General features: G+C 51.2%; 1 protein-coding gene across 6 annotated transcripts in view; it reads right to left on the reverse strand.

The window, feature by feature from the left end:
* Cuedc1 (CUE domain containing 1) overlaps positions 1-19,086 on the reverse strand; it is an 84,386-nt gene that overhangs the window by 24,792 nt on the left and 40,508 nt on the right. For 5 of the 6 annotated variants that reach the window (XM_020180560.2, XM_074046144.1, XM_074046145.1 and 2 more), the window contains exon 2: positions 1,593-2,231. In XM_020180560.2, the coding sequence (XP_020036149.2) occupies positions 1,593-1,946 (354 nt within the window). In that variant the 5' untranslated portion in view covers positions 1,947-2,231. Of the gene's footprint in view, positions 1-1,592; positions 2,232-16,421; positions 16,705-19,086 lie in introns of those variants that run through there. The other variant, XM_074046146.1, reaches the window with a different exon arrangement.

The raw sequence follows: 19,086 nt of genomic DNA on the forward strand, positions 1-19,086 counted from the left end.
ATGGATCTATGCACGCGCGCGTGTGTGTGTGCATGCACACCTTTCCAATGGCTAATACAGGCAGGTCAAAGGTATGATCCTGAAGAGAAAAGGGTGACATAAAACTGCAAAGACAGCCACACCATTTATTCAGTCAACAAGCATTCCCTGAGTGCCTGCTGTGCTGTAGGCAACACAGGGATGAGCCAGATTGTCATTGTCCACACAGCTTCTCTTCCACTGAAGAGAGAATTCGGGGGTGGCGGTGGGGGGGAGGCGGGGGAGGTTAGGAGGCTTTTTCCTGCAGGATGGCTGTGACTGGGTCTAAGTTTCTCACTGTAAAGGGGGAATAAGAATGTTTGTCACAAAGTGTGTGAAGAGCAAGGTATTTCTCAGGCACTTAGGATGGTGCCTGGCACAGACTGGGACTCAGGAAAGAATGGAGTTTAAGCCCACCTGCTGTCCTTGTGCCATCCATGGCTGAGTGTCTCAGAGGCTCTGCAGACAGTGACACTGTCATAGATAGACTGTATACTTTGCTCCTTCTGCACTGAGAACACAGGTCCTTCAGAGACTGGGGGCCAGATGTGCACTAAACTCTTGGGTGGGGCTGGAGAAGTCCAGCCCCACCCCTACAGGTGAGCCTTGATGCAGTGTGGCAGTCCTCTCTCCCCCACCTCTTTTCTGGAGAGCAGAATGGCTTGGGCATAGCTCACTACCACTCCCCACTCCTGACTCCTGTCTCAGAGCTAGGGCCTTGCCACCTTGCTGTTCTTTTCTACTCTAGGATTCTAACACAGGGTGCTGGGGCCAGTTCCCTAACACTCGTACACAACCTCTGAGGCTTTGCACAACCGTTCCTTGGACTGTTATCCTTTCTGAGCTCTTTGCTTCCTCTGGGTCTCAGCTTGAGAGGGCTATCCCCTCCTCCATCCTGCTTGCATCTCTCCCACTCTGGATGGCCAGTACCTAAACTCTTGCCTCCAGTCCACACTGCTCCAGATGGGCAAAAACCTTGTCAGACTTGACTAAGGTGGACACCATGAGGTTCAAGAGCCTTTCTTAACTAGAGGAGTCCAAGCCTGGAATTGGGACTCAGTGTGTGGGAGTGGAGCCTTGGCACTTTTTTTTTTTTTTTTGTGGGACTGGGATTTGATCTCAGAGCTTTGGGCAGGTGCTCTTCCACTTGAGCCACACACACCCAGGCCATTTTGCTCTGGTTATTATGGAGATGGGGGTCTCAAGAACTATTTGCCTGGGCTGGACTTGATCCTCCCAATCTCAACTTCCCAAGTATCTAGGATTACAGGTATGAGCCACTAGTACCAGGTGCACCTGAACTTTTAACAAGCACCTTGATTCTGATAACCCAGACTCAGGGTCTAGCTAGTACTTATGCCTGCCTGACACACCACTGAGTGAGTGCTCAGTGTTTGTTGAATGACTGCATAATTTCTGCCCATAACCTAAGGCCAGTGACAGATCATGCGTTTTCCTAGAGGCACAAGGGCTGCTTAACTGGTTAGAACCTAGTCAGCAGAGTAACCCAGAGCCTCCAAGAGGTCAACTGAGGTTTGAGCTCTTGGTGAATTGTAAGGGCCAAGCTCCCCTACCTCCGGTGGGATGCTGTCCTCGGAGTCCGAACTGTCCTCATAGGCGCTACCGCTTCCAGCCTCCAGGTTCATCTGCAAGAGCTGGTCAATGGTGGCATCCACCGCGCCGCTGTTGGCGCGCAGCACACACTCGATGATGTCGTAATCCATGTTGGGGAACATGGTTTTGAAGTCGTCCATGGCCTGGTTGAACTCGAGGCGTCGCACCTGGCGAGCTGGCCGGCTGTTGTTGAGTTCCTGCGGGGCGGCGCCGCCATCCCCGGCCCCTGTCCCGGTCCCGGTCCCGGCTCCACGTGCCCCGGCGGCGCCGCTCCCGCCGCTGCCGCTGCTGCTCCGGCGGAACAGGCTGGTCATTTTGCCGAGCCGCTTGGGGAAAATGGTTCCGAGCCGCCGCGAAGCGCCGTGCCCCGGGGCCCTGGCTTGCTCCGCGGCCTCGGGGAGCTCACCCCTGCGCCGCCCCAGCGCCCGGGTGGCCAGGCCGGGTCAGGACACTGTGCGCGCCGGGCCCCAGGCGGCCCTCCGGGAGCGGGTCTTGCGGGGCGGCGGCATGCGGACCTCCTCCGGCAATACTAGGGCTGGACCGCAGGTCATCCACACCCCCGGAGCATCCTGCCTCCGGCTCCAACGCACGGGTTCCACCTGAAACGAGGGATACTGAGTCAGGGTCCAGGCAAACAAACAGGAGCTCATGAAACATGGGCAGGAAGGGGAGACCCCCTACCCAGCCCCAGGGAGATCCACTTCTTTTTTTGCAGCTGTCATGCGTAGACAGCCAACCCCTCCCCAGTGCTGGGATTGAACCCAGGGTCTTGCACATGCTAAGCAAGCGCTCTACTTTACCATTTAGCTACCACGCCCCCTCCCCTAGCCAGTCAGTTCTTTACCAATAAGCCAAAGCTGAAGTTAGCAAAGATCTTCCTCTGTGCCAGATGCCACCCTAAGCAGTTGATGTGGACTGACTCATAACGCTCAGGAGGGAGCTACTACCCCCATTTTGCAGGTGGAAAAACTGAAACAGAGTCAAAGCACTCAAAGAAAATAGAAGAGCTAGGATTTGAACCCAGAAAGCATGCTCCCTCCCTACCCCAATACACACCCAGCCACTGGTCTCAACTGCTACACAGACTACACATACTGTCAAGGTCTCCTGAGGATGTGGTTGAGATAAAAGAGGCTCTGTACAGGTGTCCTGTCCCTCTAGTCACTAGCCCCATCCAGACCCTGCTTTGAACATCTTCCTATATGACTACATCACATTGTGATGTCCACCTTGTGCAGAGCCCCAGTGAATCCGGGACACTCCCCAATGTCACCAGGAACTTTCCAACTGAGAGAGGAAACACCCTGAAGGGCCATCCTTGAAGGACCTGTAACTGATGGGGAGGCCCAGCCCCCACTCTTGTAAAGCTCATGTCAGGCTCTAAAATAGAGAGGAAGCAGAGCACTTGCTTCATTTTCCCTAACCCAGTGTTAGGCTGACAAGTTATATTTATATCAGGACAAAGATTTGTTTTTATGGGACACTAAGTGCTCCTGCATATTTAAAAAAAAAGTCCTATTAGTTTCTTCTCAAAAGTGTCTTTTTGGCAGTACTAGAGTTTGAACTCAGAACCTTATGCTTTCTAGGCAGGTACTCTAGCACTTAAGCCACACCCCCAGGCCTCAAAGTTGTCTTAAAGAACCACTTACATCTTAAGTTCTGCTCTTATTCCCACCAAACCAGTCTCCCTGCCCCAGACAACCAGGCCCCATCCTCCAATGCCAGAACAGTGTCCCTGACGTTGTGCATAGATGAAATGGAAAATCAAGCAAGCACAATCGGGAGCTGAAATCTGTAACAGACAACGTGCAGCCCCCTCAGAGCCCGGTATGGAGATCACCACCAAGATTGCAGCTCTGTTAGAGCAGACAAGAAGGAGCAGAATGTGACTAAAAACACCAACTTGTGATTTTCCCTGGCCTACTCCAAGATTTATAGTAATTTTGTTAATTGCAGAAAAGTGACAGCTGTATTTTAAAGAACTGTTCATCAAAGGATATTTTTTCTTTCTTTTCTTTGGCATTACTGAGCTTTGAACTCAGGACCTCACACTTGCTTGGTAGGCGCTCTACCCGTTGAGCTATGGCCCCAGCCCAAGGATATTAAGTTTGATGAAACAAGTGGAAACCCTCTTTTCTAGGATTGGGCATGAAAGCTTAACAGCTGACGGACAAACATCCTGTGAGCAAATCAGTGGGGTTTTTCTTGTCTCCATCAGAGCAGTCAAATGCCTAATGGTGTGAGAAAGACAGGACCAGAAGTGTGTGGGGAGGTGCAGTGGAAGGGACTCCCCACCCAGGGTCATGATTCTCTGTCCCTTTACATCAGTCCCCTCATGGTTCATTGTGACTTCATACGCCCACAAGAGCTTCAAGTGCCACCATGCTGAGTTCCAACCCCCTTAGCACCTCTACCTCCTTGGAGGGATGTGGAAATTGTCAAGGATTCCCATTCTGGGACGTGCTGGCTGTCTGCCTAGTCCCAGAGAGGGGAGTTGGATTTGAAAGTGGGAAACTAGATGCACATGGGTTCTACATAGCCAGCGGACATCCCCTGGCTATTAGGACAGAGCTAACATCCCTTCCAGCCCTGGGAGAACTTATTAACATGATATTGTGTCTACGTGTAGACATGTGTTCTTTGCATATACTACTACAAGTGTGAATTAATTTTACTAAAATTACCATAAGTTCTCCTATGCCATTAGATTTTCTACTTAGCAGTATATTGTGGCCACCTTCCCATGTTCAGAACACAGAGACATACTTCCTCACATTTAATGCTTGAGTGTATTCTGTTGACTGGGTGAAGCATGATTTATTATCTAATTCCCTCTATTGCATCTCTGCCCAGAGAAGCAAGTCACAGCCCAGAGACCAAAGCCATTTCACAAGGAGAAACAGAGGGACAACCTTAAAATTCAGTCCAGTGATTTGGTTATGAGAATTGAACACAGGAAGGTAGCCAAGTATGTTACGGCAGGGCCAAAGCATACTTGCCATAACACCCTCCAAGCAGGGCTCCAATTTGGCAGCTGCTTTTGCCCTGGACCCTAGTATTGGCACACATAGGGTTCAGAGCCTGTGTTAAGGTTGTCTAGAATAAAGCCACCATCTCCCTGCCCCTCTGGTAATTCAGTAAGAACGATGGGAACCTGGCTCTTACCTTGCCATGAACAAGCCTGGGCCACCCCCCGGGGAGGAAGAAGAAAAATGGTGAGGCCTACGTTTTTCCCCCTGGACAGGTCCCTTGGGCTCTAGGCCTGAGGTCTGAGAGGGCCAAGAGGCATTCTGGGACTCCACCATGGACAGTGAACATGCACTGGGTCAGAACCAGGCTGTTGTTTAAGCTCTGCCCCTCCCCACCGGCAGGACCTGAGCAAGCCAAAGTCTCCTCTGCAGGTGTCCCTCGTGCAGGTCAGCGCAGCTGAAACAAGACGCCCCTCAGTGCAGTGCCTGGAATGTGGTTAGCTGCATTCTTGTTGGCTCCACCAGGGCCTGGTGAAGAGCTTGGAGCAGGGGGTGCACTGGCCAAGCTGCTCCTTGGGTGGATGGAAGGGATCTGGGGACTCTCTCCCAGCATCTGCATATGAGCCCCTGGGATTCCTTCAGCTCTCTAGAAGGAAATGAAACGCTGATGCTCCTACTCACAGGGGAAGCTGGCCTGCGCCACGGAGACAACCCAGCTCAAGTAGCCTCTTCCACCCCAGTGCAAAGCCTTGAACATCATTTCTTGTGTATGTCACGACATGAAACCATTTACATGTTATCCATTAACAAGGCTAATCCAGTGCCATCGCCTGCTCCACAGATGAAGAGGGAACTGTCCAAGAATACAGAGTGAAAATGACAAAGTCTAACCTTTCCACCAAAGGCAGTTCTGTGGATGAGAACAGTGGCTAAGAAACAGTGATGAGGAGTGGGGCATGGTTTCATGCCTATAATCCCAGCTACTCAGGAAGTGCAGATGGGACCATTGCCATTTGAGGCGAGCCCAAGCAAAAAGTTAGTGAGACCCCATCTCAACAAACAAGTTTGGTGTGGTGGTATGCACCTGTGGCCCCAGCTACTTGTAAGGCAGAAGAAGGAGGACTGGAAGCTGGGGGTGGGGAGACCCCATCTGAAAAACAAACTAAAAGCAAAAGGACTGGTGGTGTGCCTCAAGTGGGAGAGCATTTGCCTGGGAAGGAGGGAAGGGAGGGTGGAAAGGAAGACAGGAGGGAGGGACTTGGGGGACCCAGGGAGATAGAACTGATGTACAAAACCACCGTTTTCACAGGGCTCTACAAGGGCTGCGGGCTCCTGAAAACACCAGGTGGGGTTTTGAGGGCCCTCTGCTCTCAGAGGACTGTTCCCTTCCCTGCTGGCTACGCCTAAACTGAGGTATGGCCAGCAGTGGGGGAAGATCAGGCTGCCTTTTGCAACTACTATAAGGAAAAGCAGTTTAAAACCCCTGCAAGAATGAAGCATGTAGCTGACTTAGGTTTATGAGCATGTGCCACATTTAATCTTTATTACAACCCCTATGATCTTTCTTACAACTCCCCTGCCTATCTCCCCGTCTCCATTTTACAGCTGTGGAAACTGGTTCAGAGAAGTTAGGCTACTTGCCCAAAGTCACAGAGCTAGTGTGTAGAGAGATCAGAAGTAAGCAACCTACTTCCTAAGAGTCAAAAATGCCAAGTAAGGCTTGCAGGGCTAAGAGCCAAGGAGCCTGAGACATGCAGCCATGAGTGCCCCAGGCTGGGGACATTCCATCAGAGGAAACGTGACCCAGACAGCAGCGGGGAGGGGCGCCTGTTGGCATTGTCCCAGACCTGGCTCTGTGACCTTGGAGAAATCACACCCTCTCTCTGAACCCTACTGCTGAGCACTGGCAGAGAAACAGAGGGAGATAACCCCTGACTGGCATGGATAGAGGAAATGGATATAACCTGCTGAGCCCGTTAGACCTCTCCCTGAAAGCAGGGTATGGGTGACCTGAGGACCTGGAAGCGGAAACCCTATACCTGTTCTCCCCCAGGTCCCAGAGGGCCAGGCCCAGGGTGGGTCTCCACCCACCAACCCCAAAAGGAATCCAGGCTTGGGAGGGGGAGGCATGTAGCCAACCTCCTAGTGTTAGTAGCAGCCAAGGCCTGAGTCACTCTGAGCCTGGCCCAGGGAGGCAGGCAGGCTGCCCTAGTGTGGTCCACCCAGCCTTGTCCAAGCTCAACCCAGCTGGCCTCCTGCTTTAAGAATGGCTGTCCATCAAGGCCAGGACAGGTTTGCACAGCAGCTGGGAGAACCTGGGAGCAAGAGGCCTCAGTTTACATTCTGACCTTAGTAAGGCTGTGTGACTTAGGAAAATTATTTCACTTCTCTGATTCTCAGCTTCCTTGTTGGTAGAAAGAGGGAAAATACCTACCTGAAAGGAATGCTGTGATGGGTCTACCTGTGTCCCTGGAGCGGAGGAAGCACCTAATGAGACAGATTGAGGGGACTTGGGCACAAGCCTTGGACCATTTCCTAGGCTATACTCACTTCCTGAGTACGCATGTCTGTGTGCATGGCTTTACACACTGGCTCCCATACTTACTTCTCTTGCATTTTCTGATCTCTGCTGCTGGGGACCCTGCTCTCAACTCTGTAGCTGTGCAGCCAACCTGCTGCCTCCACATGAATGTCCAACAGCAGCTCCAACAAAGTGGGTCTGTCTGGCTCATGAAGTCCTCCACCCCTGCCTGCTGCTCCCTGTCTTCCTCCACTCTCTGTTCATGGCAGCTCCATGGCTCAGGCCAAAGCTCTGTAGTCATCATTGAGCATCCTCATGGTCTTACACCCTCCATCCAGTCCACAGCAAGTCCTATTTTCCCTGCCTTCAAAGTGACTTCAGGGCTAGGAGTCTGACTCTATGGTAAAGGGCCTGCCTAGCATGCACAGGCCCTGGCCTGGGTTCGATCCTCAGCACCAAAAAAAACCAGACTTCAGAACCCGGCTACTCCTCACCACCTGCAGGGCTACCACTCCTGCCATCTTCCTGCCTAACCCCTCACCTTCCTATAGACTATGTGCATGATGGCATTCCTCAGCTCCACACGCCCCCCCCACCATGTCCTCATAACACAATTCAGAGCTTTACTGAGGCCCACTAGACCCCCCATGGTCCTGTACCCACCTCCTCTTTGACTCTATCATCAAATATACATGAGTGCACACAAAGGTACACATGCAGACACGTACCCAGACAGAACTTCATTCTCTCCAACCACCCTGTGTCCTGCCAGGCCACCAACGAGTCAAGCATACTCCCATTGGGGGCTTCTGGCCCTACTCTGTCCAATGCCTGCTGGGTTCTTCTCATCTCCCAGCACTCCCTGGCCTTTGCTTGGCTTTGTTTTCCTCTGTTATAGACATTTCAGATGACACATTTGTCACTGACCATCTTCTCCAGTAGATGTGAGCTCCAGGATGGCAAGACTTTAGGGTATTCACTGGGAAATCCCAGAATGGCCAGCACCATCAGTAGATGGTCATCGAGTAGACTAGTAAAGGCAGGAAGGCAGTAGCTGTGGGTTTTCTAAGCCTTTTCTCCCCACTACACTCTCCTACACCCCACCACAAACTTGTAAGGTATAGAGGAGTACAAGTATCCCAGTCCCAAAGTGACTGAGGCCAAGGCAGTTCTACAACAGGGCTCAGCTCCCATGAGCTTTCTGCAGTTTGCCTCAGGGCCTCCTCCCTGACACATAGGCTGATGACAGGCTGGTCCCCTTTCTATACCAGCATCAGGTCTGGGGGCAGAAAACAGTCCTATTCCCAGAGCTGACCTAAGAAGGATGCCTGGAGAAGGAGAAGGATCAACCATGAGGGATGGGGATTGGCACAGGAGACCACAGAGGGAGATGAGTCCTCCTCTTTTTCTTTGGTGGGACTGGGGTTTGAACTCAGGGCTTCATACTTGCAAAGCAGGTACTCTACCACTTAAGCCACACCTCCAGCCCATTTTTCTCTGCCTATTTTGGAAATGGGGTCTCGTGAACAATTTGCCCAGGCTGCCTTGAACTGAGATCTTCCCAGTCTCAGCGTCTCAAATAGCTAGGATTATAGGCGTGAGCCCCTGGTGCCTGGTGAGTCCTCCTCTTGATGCACTCTGCCCCACCACTTGTCCTAATGGAGGCCAGTGCCATACCACCTCTGTCCCTGGCACGCCCACCCCATACTCCCCTTCTGACAATCTCAAAGAATAAACCCTAGATTCCCTGCTTCTCCGGAATCTGGGATCCCTGCCTTCAGGAGGACTCACTTCTTGCTTAAAATCTGGGACCAGCCCAGTGGCACCACCAGGCCAGGCCACTAGGTGGAGTTCTGTGGCTCTGGGTCCAGCTGTACCAGGGAAAGGACCTGCCCCAACCCCACCTTGGGACCCACAGAAGGAGAGAAGAACCACTTGACCACCCCAGGGTCTTAGAACACAAGGTGGAAACTATGGGACACTCATGCCACCAGTTTTTACCCTTCATCCTTGGCAGACATCACTAATCCATCAGGAGTTTTATCCCACACAACCCACCCAACCTCAGGACCTCTGCCACACAGAGCTCTGGGCAATCACAAGCCATTAGACCTGATGTGAGACAGCACTGCTGGCCCTTCCTTTCCTGTGGGGGAAGCTGAGGCCCAAGCTGACTTTGTCTCCTCTGGAGTCCAGGATGAAAAGCTGGGGTGGGGGGGCAGCACAGAATGAGGTCATATAACCCCTGGAAGCTTTGTGTAACCATGGTTAAGTCCCAGGAAACCTCAAGTGGGTAATGGCAGTGTGAACGGAGAGGCTGCTGGGCCTGGGCAGCTGTATCCTCTTCCCATTGTCACCTCAGGCACGATGGGGTGGGGTGCAGGGCAGTCTGCCAAGCCTCTTGGCTTCTGGGCTGAGGAGGCCCCAAAAAGGGGAGGAAGGGAAGGGAGAGAGCAAGAAGCAAAGAGAGGCTCTCAGGATCTGTGTGTGTGTGTGTGTGTGTGTGTGTGTGTGTGTGTGCCCAGGGGGAGGAGGAGGGACAGCTCTGACAGAGCTGCCTTGTCCTCCTGCCCCTGTACAGGCTTGTTTTCTTCCCAAGCTATTAATGTCGCTGCAGCTTCAAAAGCCGGGTGACCTTTAAATGCCGAGCCTTCTGCTCCTGCCCAAGGCACGGAAATGGCTTAATGGATACTTGGCCCAAGCAGCTGGGGCTGCCACAAAGCCAGTCTCATTCCTGAGGTCCCCAAAGCTGCTGGGCAGCCACACCTGTGCCCACCCCCAGAGCAGCAAGAAAGGACACTGAGGACCCTCAGTGTAATCATTGGAGAAAGAGCCATTGGCCCTCTCATAGTCATGAAAGGAGACGGAGAAGGAAAAACAGGAGAGACACAATTCTGCCATGCCCTGTCTTGTAACCTTGGGCTGGTCCCTTACCTCTCTAGACCTCTCATTATTCTTTTCTTTTCAGTACTGGGGTTTGAACATGGGGACTCACATTCACTTGTCTCTTCTTCAGCTGTTAATATGAGGATCTGATAAAAAGGACTCCCAATCTCTTTGTTAGGAAGAAGAGACACAGAAGCAGGACACATGGCTTCTGTGCCCATCCAGCCCAACAGCTGGCAGGGTGAGAGGTTGCAGGAGAGTACCTGCCTTCCCAGGGCTACCACAAGCAGCTGCATAGGCTGCGTACTTCACAACTCCCAGACACCGCCACCCCACCACCCCCTATCATTTAACCAGATTTGTAAGGCATTCAAAAAATTTAGGTTTTGCTAGGTGTGATGAGATGGTACACACACTTATAATCCTAACACTCAGGAGGCAGAGGCAGGGGGATTAAGAGTTTGAAGCCTACATTGCAAGTTCAAGCCCAGCATGAGCTATAGTAAGACCTTGTCTCGGAAAAAAAAAAAAAAAAAACCAAACAACAAAGGCTGGGGATATAGCTCAGTGGTAGAGCACTTGCCTGGCATGCACAAGCCCTGGGTTTAGTACTGTCAAAAACAATTCTTTTGTTCTAAATCCTTTTAAAAATCTGAAGGAAAGAACTTTTATTTCCTCCTGCACCAAACCTGTGGCCAGGTTTGTGCAGTAGGGACTAGGTTAAAAGGCTTCAAAGGTTAATGTTCCTCCCCCACAGGCAAATTGGCCCCAGATCCTCATCTGTGCACCTGAAGCTTGGCTACCATAAAAGATGCAGTCAGAAAGCCAATTGTGCCTTCCACTTGAAAAGGTCCAAGATGAAGCTCCTTGGGCATGTGTAACACAGGTCATTTGTGTAGTTGCTCTTGGTAAAACAATGGTGGCCCATGTCTGCAATCCCAGCACTTAGGGAGGGTGAGGCAGGAGGACTGCCAATGCAAGGCCAGCCTGAGCTACTTATTGAGACCCTGTCTCAAACAAACAAACAAAAAGACAACGGTAACACTAGTAATAATGATAAAGCTAACACAGTCTGCCTGCTTCCTTCCGTACCAGGCATTGCTAAATGCCTCCTATGCGTTAACCCTCTTCATTCTCTCTGTAGCCTGTGAGATACATATTACTGCTGTCCTTCCCACTTTGTAGGAAGAAAAAATGAGTCCCAGAGAGTAGAGTAACTTGTTCAAGGTCAGACAGCTAAGTGGAAAGCTGAAATTTGAACCCAGGCAGTTTGAGTCCAGATTAAACACTGCACCCACCAGGCTTGAGTGCAGCTCTGAGTTCCTGGGCATAGAGCACAGAGCAGGCCTACGGCAAGAGCTCTGTAACTGGAGGTTGCATGAAATTGTAAGGGGCAAGTTTCCCCTGAAAGGCTGGAGGGGTAGGGGTGTGGGGGAATCCCCCTCCAGTCCAGGAAGCAAGGGAGGAGGAGTCTGCAGTAAAGCCTTGTCCAGAAGAGAAACAGAAGCCTTACAAAAACCAGTTTTCCTTATAAAACCCTCTTCCCCACCCTGCCAAAGTTGTCAAGTTGCCTGAGCAACAAGCTGTTTAACAGCACAACCTACCGTTAGGGACTATTTCCACAGCAGTCCCTCCCTCCATCAAAGAACCCCGCCAGCTCAGCCAACAGTTCAACAGGAGGAGATCAAACCCCAGTGGGTGGAGAGATGCTGCTCCCCCACTGCCCTTCCCACCTAGGTGTCACAGCTCTAGGCGAGCCCCACTATTCTAACAGGACCATGTTTGTACCAGGACCACGTGAAACAGCCTAGGCTGAGGGAAGGGGACAGCAGCAGCTCAGGTGCAGTCCAGGAAGCTGGGCTGCCTCCAGGTGTAAACTCATGCTGGCCCAGGCCCAGGTGCTTGGGAACGAGGGGCTGGTTTCCCTCCCTGGGCCTCTGCTGCCGGCTGACAGGCAGGCCTAAGGCCCTTCCACTGCTGGGACCTGCAGGGTCTAGAGCTGAGCTCTGAAATCTGCACAGCGACAGGAGACACTTCTGGGTCCGTAGGGTTGGGTGGGCAGTTGACACCCCATAATTAAGGATCTGAGCATGCCTGGGGAATGTGGGCTAAGGAACCTAAGATCAGGAGTGTTGCTCGATGCGCAGAGGAAGTCCTGGGAACAGAAGTCCCCACCTCTGCCCCTCCCGGCACACTAACACACTCTGTGCTCCTACTCACTGACTTGGGAACTCTACTTTCATGGGGTTTACTTTCAGATCTATTTGCACACGTGCCCAGCATGTAAGTAGGATATGCCTTGCAATAATGTCACAGCAGAAGATTGGAAACACTATAAATACATGTCCACCAATAGGAGACTGGTGAAACTATGGAATATTATCATCTTCATAGATATAATGGAATATTATTTAACAGTCAACAAAAGTGAGGCATTTCAATATGTCTTTTTTTTTCAAGACCTAAAGTAATAATGCAAGGCACAAGACAGTAGAATCACTGCACTGTAGTGCACTTGGGGGTGGGTGGATGTTGGGGGTGTGTGTGTGTGTGTGTGTGTGTGTGTGTGTGTTTGCATACATACAGAGAGAACACTCTACTGAAAGGAATCATAAGAAAACTGGGCTGGGGGTGGGGTTCAAATGGTAGCTGGCTTGATTAGCAAGTGTAAAGCCCTGAGTTCCAACCCCAACACTGCAAAAGGCCAAATTAATTTTAAAAAATTGCAACCTTTAACCACCCCCTCCCCAAACCTCTCCTGCCTCAATTGCCCAGGCAGACTACCTTGCACTCCCTGCATTGCCTTTCGGAGGCTTGGCTACATATGCCCCTGCCTGCTTCTACCAGTTTTGTTGCAGGTCAGGTCAGCTTGACCCCACCAGCACTGTAAACACCATTACAGGCACAGAATGGGGTGAGAAAGGGAGGGATCTTGGGCCTCATGTGGCTCTGCTTTCAGCCTGGTGAAAGGAGAGGCTTTCAGGGTGGCTATCTGTCTTGTCAGTGTGCCCTCTGTGTGTGGGGTGGGGGAAGGCTGAGGGAGAGTGACTCTTTAAAACCCATTTTCAGAGTTGGTTGAGAAGAGGAGTGGATTGAGTACCTGGGCTGGATGGGAAGGTTCAGAAGAACCCTGAAGAAGGCATCAGTGTCTATGGCTGTGAGGGCTGGGATGAGCACGTAGCATGTATGAGTTAGCTGGTATCTGTGGCAGCATGGGAGCTTATAAGCACAGGCAGGCCCACAAGCTGTGTGGGAGAATGTGCTGGTGTGCACGCCCACACAGGGGTCTCAGGGTTTGGGTTTGAATCCTAGCTCTCCAGTCACTGCATGCTGTGACCTTTGGCTATCATCTGTAGCATCTAGAAATGAGGACATGAGGTTGTTCCCACCTCCCTAACCACAAGACTCTATAGTGCGTGTGTGGGCACGTGAGGATGTGGGTGAGTGAGGGCATAAGGTGAGGAGGGGACACCTGGCAGCTGGCCCCTGGGTACCCCTAGCTGTGGAAGAGGAGCACTCTGCTACAGGACCAGGGCAGGAGAGGAGGAGGAAGCAGTCATGGCTGGGGGCTAAATGCTTAAACAATCCCATCTGCTGTCTGTGCTGGGCCCTCTCACTCTGGGTGGAATTTCTGACAGTGTCCTGGCTGTGGATGGGGTGGCCCTCCCAGCTGCAGCTGCTGCTGCTCCTTTGAAACTCAGCCTTGGCCCAGCTACCCCCTCTCCTAGCTTCTGCTCCCCAGCCTCAGCCCACATTCCTCAACTGCCAGAGCAGCACTTCTAAGAGACTACTCTGCCTGTGTTCCTGCTCCCCAGGGCAGGGGTGCCCCTCTCAGGCCCAACTGGGAGCCACCTCCTGTCCCAGTAGGAGTGGGAGACTTGGCCTTCCCAGGCCCAGTAATAGTTCATCACATCTCTTGGAAAATTCACCCAGGACAGGTCAGAGGGGTTGTTGGCCCAGCTCCTTGCTCATCCTCAAGGACTCCAGAGCCCCCCAGCCTGAGGCCTTTGTGCTGTGCACTGTCCCCTGCAGGGCTGGATTCAGATCCCATCCTTGGCTTGACTCTACTCCTGACAACTGAAGGGCCTTTTGGGATGTGAAGGGCCTATGCCAGTCTTACAACTGCCCCCAGCTGTGGGGCAAGGTGCATGTCCTCGGGAGTCCCATTTGAGAGGGTATAAAGTGTTCTTGTTTTATAGACAAAGAAGCTTGCAGCAAGAAGCCCCAGTTTCCAGTTAGCTGCATAATCAGGAAGTCTGTCTGCCTGAGCCCCATTTTTTTTAAGGTACTGGGAACTGAACTCAGGGTGGCAAGCGCTCTACCACTTGAGCCATACCCCCAGTTCTTTTGCTTTTTAGTTTGTTATTCAGATAGGCTCTCAAGCTAACTTTGCCCAGGGTGACCTTGGGGCAAGGCCATAGGCCATCAACCCTGGTAGCCCTGGCCTTCAAATCTAACAGGAGAAGGGACAGGAGCTGCCAGGGCTCCCATACCAGCCTCAGTCTCCACCTCTAGAAAGTAGAGAGCAACCAGTCCCTATTTTGTCTGATCACTGAAATTCTCTGGGGATGTGTGGATGTGTGTGGGGTGGGGGATAGACCAGGGCCAGAGAAAGGCACCAGTGTGCTAGGTACAAACCACAATGACAACTCTGCAGAAGGTGGCTGCATCCCAGCTCCTCAGGGCTGGAAGGACCTGCACACTTTCTTAGCTACAGAACCAGACTCCATTCCCTCAAGTGAACCCCTCAGTGGAAGTCCATTATTAAAGGCATTATCAGAAACCTGCTCTTACTCACTCCCCGCCATTATGCATAATGGAGAACCTGGTATTGCCTGGGTGCTAGGCCAAGTGTCTTTTATGCCCCAGCTCATTTAATCCTCCTGATAGTGTAGTCCAGTAGATTATTACGTCCTACCATTATAATAGCCATTTTACAGATGGAACACTGAGTCATACATTATCTAGAGGTTGGTTGTCCCTCACTGTGCCAGATCAAGCCTCCAGACACACCAGAGTCACCTGGTTTTAACCCCTCCTGCTCTCCTAAAACATACATACTGCACACACACACACACACACACACACACACACACACACGATTAAATGAGAACCTCTGAGGGTAAGGCCGTATAATCTGTATTTTAACACGCTCTCCTAGTCATCCTGATGCACAGTAAAGTATGTGGACCACTATCTTATAGGTGGATGCAAGAGACCTGGATACTGGTTTTCGCTCTGCCACTAACCAGCCAAATGACCTTAGCCAAATCCATTTACCTCCTGGACCCTCAGGTTCCACTCTGGAAAATGGGCAAGGATGAATAAATGAGTTCCATGACTCCTCCACATCTTTGTGTCTGTTTTGAGTCCCCAGATAGTCCAACACATGTAGGAGCTGAGTTCCAAGGACCACTAGGTGAACATAGTCTGTAGGCACATTACAAAGAGTTCCTGTCTTGTTGATTTAGGAAAATTTGCAGAAATACCTTATCTCTGGCTCTAGGCCCTAAACAAATGGCTTTTGGATTATCCACGCCACCTCCCTCCTCCCCTGAACATCTATTTTCTTCATTTGAGCTTCAGCCCTGAGCCAACCAGGATTCTGTAAACACTGGGTCTGAACACCTGGGCTAAGTCAACAGTCATCAAACAAAGGCACTGCCAAATCACCTCACATGCCCCAACTTGCACCAGCTCTGTCTCTCACGGGAAGCAGCCAGCCTGGGATGTGTGGACAGTTAATTCCCTCCCACCTGGCACAAGATGAGCATGAGGGGCTGAGCCTGATAGAATGGTCCCAGCCTACAAAAGGGTTGCAAGTTTACCCAGATTGAAGAGAGGCAGAGACAGCACGAGCAGTCAGCAGTTGCTAGAAGCTTCGAGAAGCAGCTAGACATTTCTTAGTCCTTGGCTTCTTCCATGATCACTGTTACAACATGATGTATTCAGCTAGTACTCAAACATTGCCCGCTGGTGACAAACCTATGACTGACTCATCTTTCCAGGTCTATATATCCTTGACAGTGGAGCTGCGAAGATTATCAGTCCCACCACCTGGACATGAGGTGAATTCAGATTCACGCTGCCTTTGCCTATAGTGAACCTATACTCACAAAATAAAGGGAAGGACAAACAGGAAGAAGTTCCTAAGCCCTTTCCATCAGCCAGGCTCCAAGCCAGGCCTTTCTCTACACAGCATCTTAACTACCAACCGTGGAGGTACAAACAGTTACTCTGCTCATGGTGAAATGCAGGTGCATGTTTTAATAACTAGCCCAAGGTTTCACAGATAGGAAGTGACAGGACAGGACTCTACCCCAATGCCCACACTCCCAACACTCACCACACTGTCACCCCACTAATAATAGTGAACCTCTGTACCTCTGCCCGGAGCAAAGAGGGAGACTTACCCAGAAGGGCTGGACACATGAGTTAAGCCTATAAAGATCTCCTCTCCAGGGAACTGAGTGTGTGGTTGCAGTGAACAGAGAGATTAGGAAAGAAGGGTCCTGGAAGAGAAATCAGGGTGGGTGCCCCAGCTCAGAACTGAAGAGGCCAGCTCTGCCACAGAGGTTTGAGGCTCCACTGCTACCTCAGCAGGGCATCCGGTCCTTCTCTGGGCTCTCTTCATATATTTCTATCATAGCCACCCCAGCAGCCATCAGGGTGAGTCAGGCCAGGCAAGAGGAAGCGGCCACACTTGAAAATCATTAACATGCTGGGCTGAGCTTGCAGCCTTTGTTCTTAAGCAAGGACTGTAGCATTTCACTTTCAGGAAGGAGCTGGGAGGGTGGGGCAGGCTCAGAATTGTGCAACCAAAAGCACATGCTCTGACACATATAAGTTGCTTGTAGAAGTTCACTTGGACATGCCACCTCCAAAGTATCGGCAGGCCAGGCACAGTGGTTCATGTCTGTAATCTCAGTACTCAGGAATCGGAGGCAGGAAGATATGAGTTTAAGACCAGCCTGGGCTACACACCAGACCCTCTGTCTAAAAACCAAGGGGGGCGCTGGTGGAGTGGCTCAAGTGGTAGAGGGCTTGCCTAGCAAGCGTGAGGCCTTGAGTTTGAATCCCAATACCACCAAAAAAAAAAAAAATCTAAACACTAAGGGCTGGCGATGTAGCTTAATGGCAGAGTGCTTGCCTAGCATGCACAAGACCCTGAGTTCAATCCCCAGTACTGCAAAAATAAAGTGCAGGAAAACCATAGCCCCTCATATATAGCAGGTGTGGAAGGGTGTAAATCCTCCAAATCAGGGAGGCCAAGCCAGGGGGGTAGCACCCCCAGAGGGAGCCCTTCATCTGGGACAGGAGAACACTCCCTCATCTCCCAGCCCTAGGAAGACTGCCTGCCTGCACCCCAAAAGATAACCTCCCTCTTCCAATTATGCAGGTGTCACACATCCCCTACTCCAGTGCACCAAGTGAGTGGAAAACACCCACAACAGTCCTTACAGGCACCCCAACAGCCCTGGAGCACTGCAGCTAGGGCAACTTGTCAGGCTGTAGCTGCTCCTGAGTCACCTCTCAGACACCAAGAGTGGCGGGAGAGGCTATGAAGTGAATTAGTTAATTCTAGGGGAAGGAGGATGAAGGCTGGGGAGGTGAAAGGGAGGGAAGGGAATATGGTTACTAGGGGAGAAAAGCCAGTCACCAAGGAAAAAAAATCTGTTTCTAAAAATATAATGCAAACAGCAATAAAACAGGCTTTGAGCAAACCCTGTAAGTCCTTGGACTCAGAACTGTCCCCAGCTGGCAGGGAACAGCTACTCCTCTCCCTACCTCCCCACCCCATCTTGCAGGGGGTCCACAAGAGGCTAACATTTTACTCTGTCTCCCTCCAGCACCTCTTTAGGCCCTCTAGGAAATTAGGAGAAATGGGACTCTTGCTTTGTCAATCACAAAGTAAACAGTGCTCTAAAGGATTGCCTTCTTTTGTGGGGAGGGGGTGGGTCTCACTCTCAGACACCCCCTGGACTTGCTCCCACCCTTCCTGGCCTCTGCTGGATGGCAGCAAAGAGAGGTGGCAAGGAATGGGCTTGTTTAGGGACGTTGTTCCCTCCTTGCTCTGGGAGGCCTGGCCTGAGCAGGCCACCCACCAAATCCCACTCAGCCCTGTCAAAGTGGCTCTGTTTGTAAAGGGCTTTCGGGGACAGGAAGCAATAAACAGAGTCAAGCAGCCAAGACGCAGGGGCTGATTGTGCAGTTTATGGATTTTCCAGGCCTCTGTGTACTCTCCCACCAGCTGCCTGGGGCTTTGCAGAAAAGGTGCTGGCCAAAGACTGGCGGGCCCCTGGCTTCACAGGTGGCCTTTTGCCAGGCCTAACTGGGTCTTTGCGAGCATGTGAGGGGACTGTGGCCCTCCTTCAAAAGGAAGTTCATAGCTCAGTTTAGCTTCACTGCACCAGGAGTGGAGAGCAATTTGGAAAAAACTGAGACTGTGGGCAGGTGGTTCTGGGCTACTGGCATCCCTAGTGCAAGGCTCAGCTGGCACTGCATCCCCTAAACAGGCTGTGATCTACTGAAATGAGAGGTACCCAGGTGCACACCACTGTAAATACAGAGTGGTTTGGGAAACTCAAAAAGGCGAAATCACCCACTTATCTTTCAATGCCAGTAATCAATAAATAACACAGTGTACCTCCCCACGCAGCTGTAACCTGGCATTATTTCTATAGTTAAAATTAAGGATTTAAAAAAGCTAAGAGCATCGTTGGCAGGAATGTAAAATGGTTCAGCCACGGGGAAAAGGCTGGAGGTTCTTCAAAAAGTGAGACACAGAATTCTCATGTGATCTGGTAATTCCACTCATAAGTATGTGCCCAAAAGAACTGAAAGCAGAGGCTCAAACAGATAATCATGCACCAGTGTATCATACAGGACAGTCCACAACAGCCCACAGGTAGAAAGAAGGCAGGTGCCCATCAACAGGTGAGTGGATAGACAAAATGTAGTGCATATATTTGGAACAATGGAATATTAGTCACAAAAAGGAGTGACATTCTGATGCATGCTGTAATATGCATGAACCCTGAAAATATTATGAAAACATTATGCTAAGTAAAATAAGCC

This window comes from Castor canadensis, chromosome 11 (assembly GCF_047511655.1).
Source record: "Castor canadensis chromosome 11, mCasCan1.hap1v2, whole genome shotgun sequence".
In the NCBI taxonomy this organism is placed as follows: Eukaryota; Metazoa; Chordata; class Mammalia; order Rodentia; family Castoridae; genus Castor; species Castor canadensis.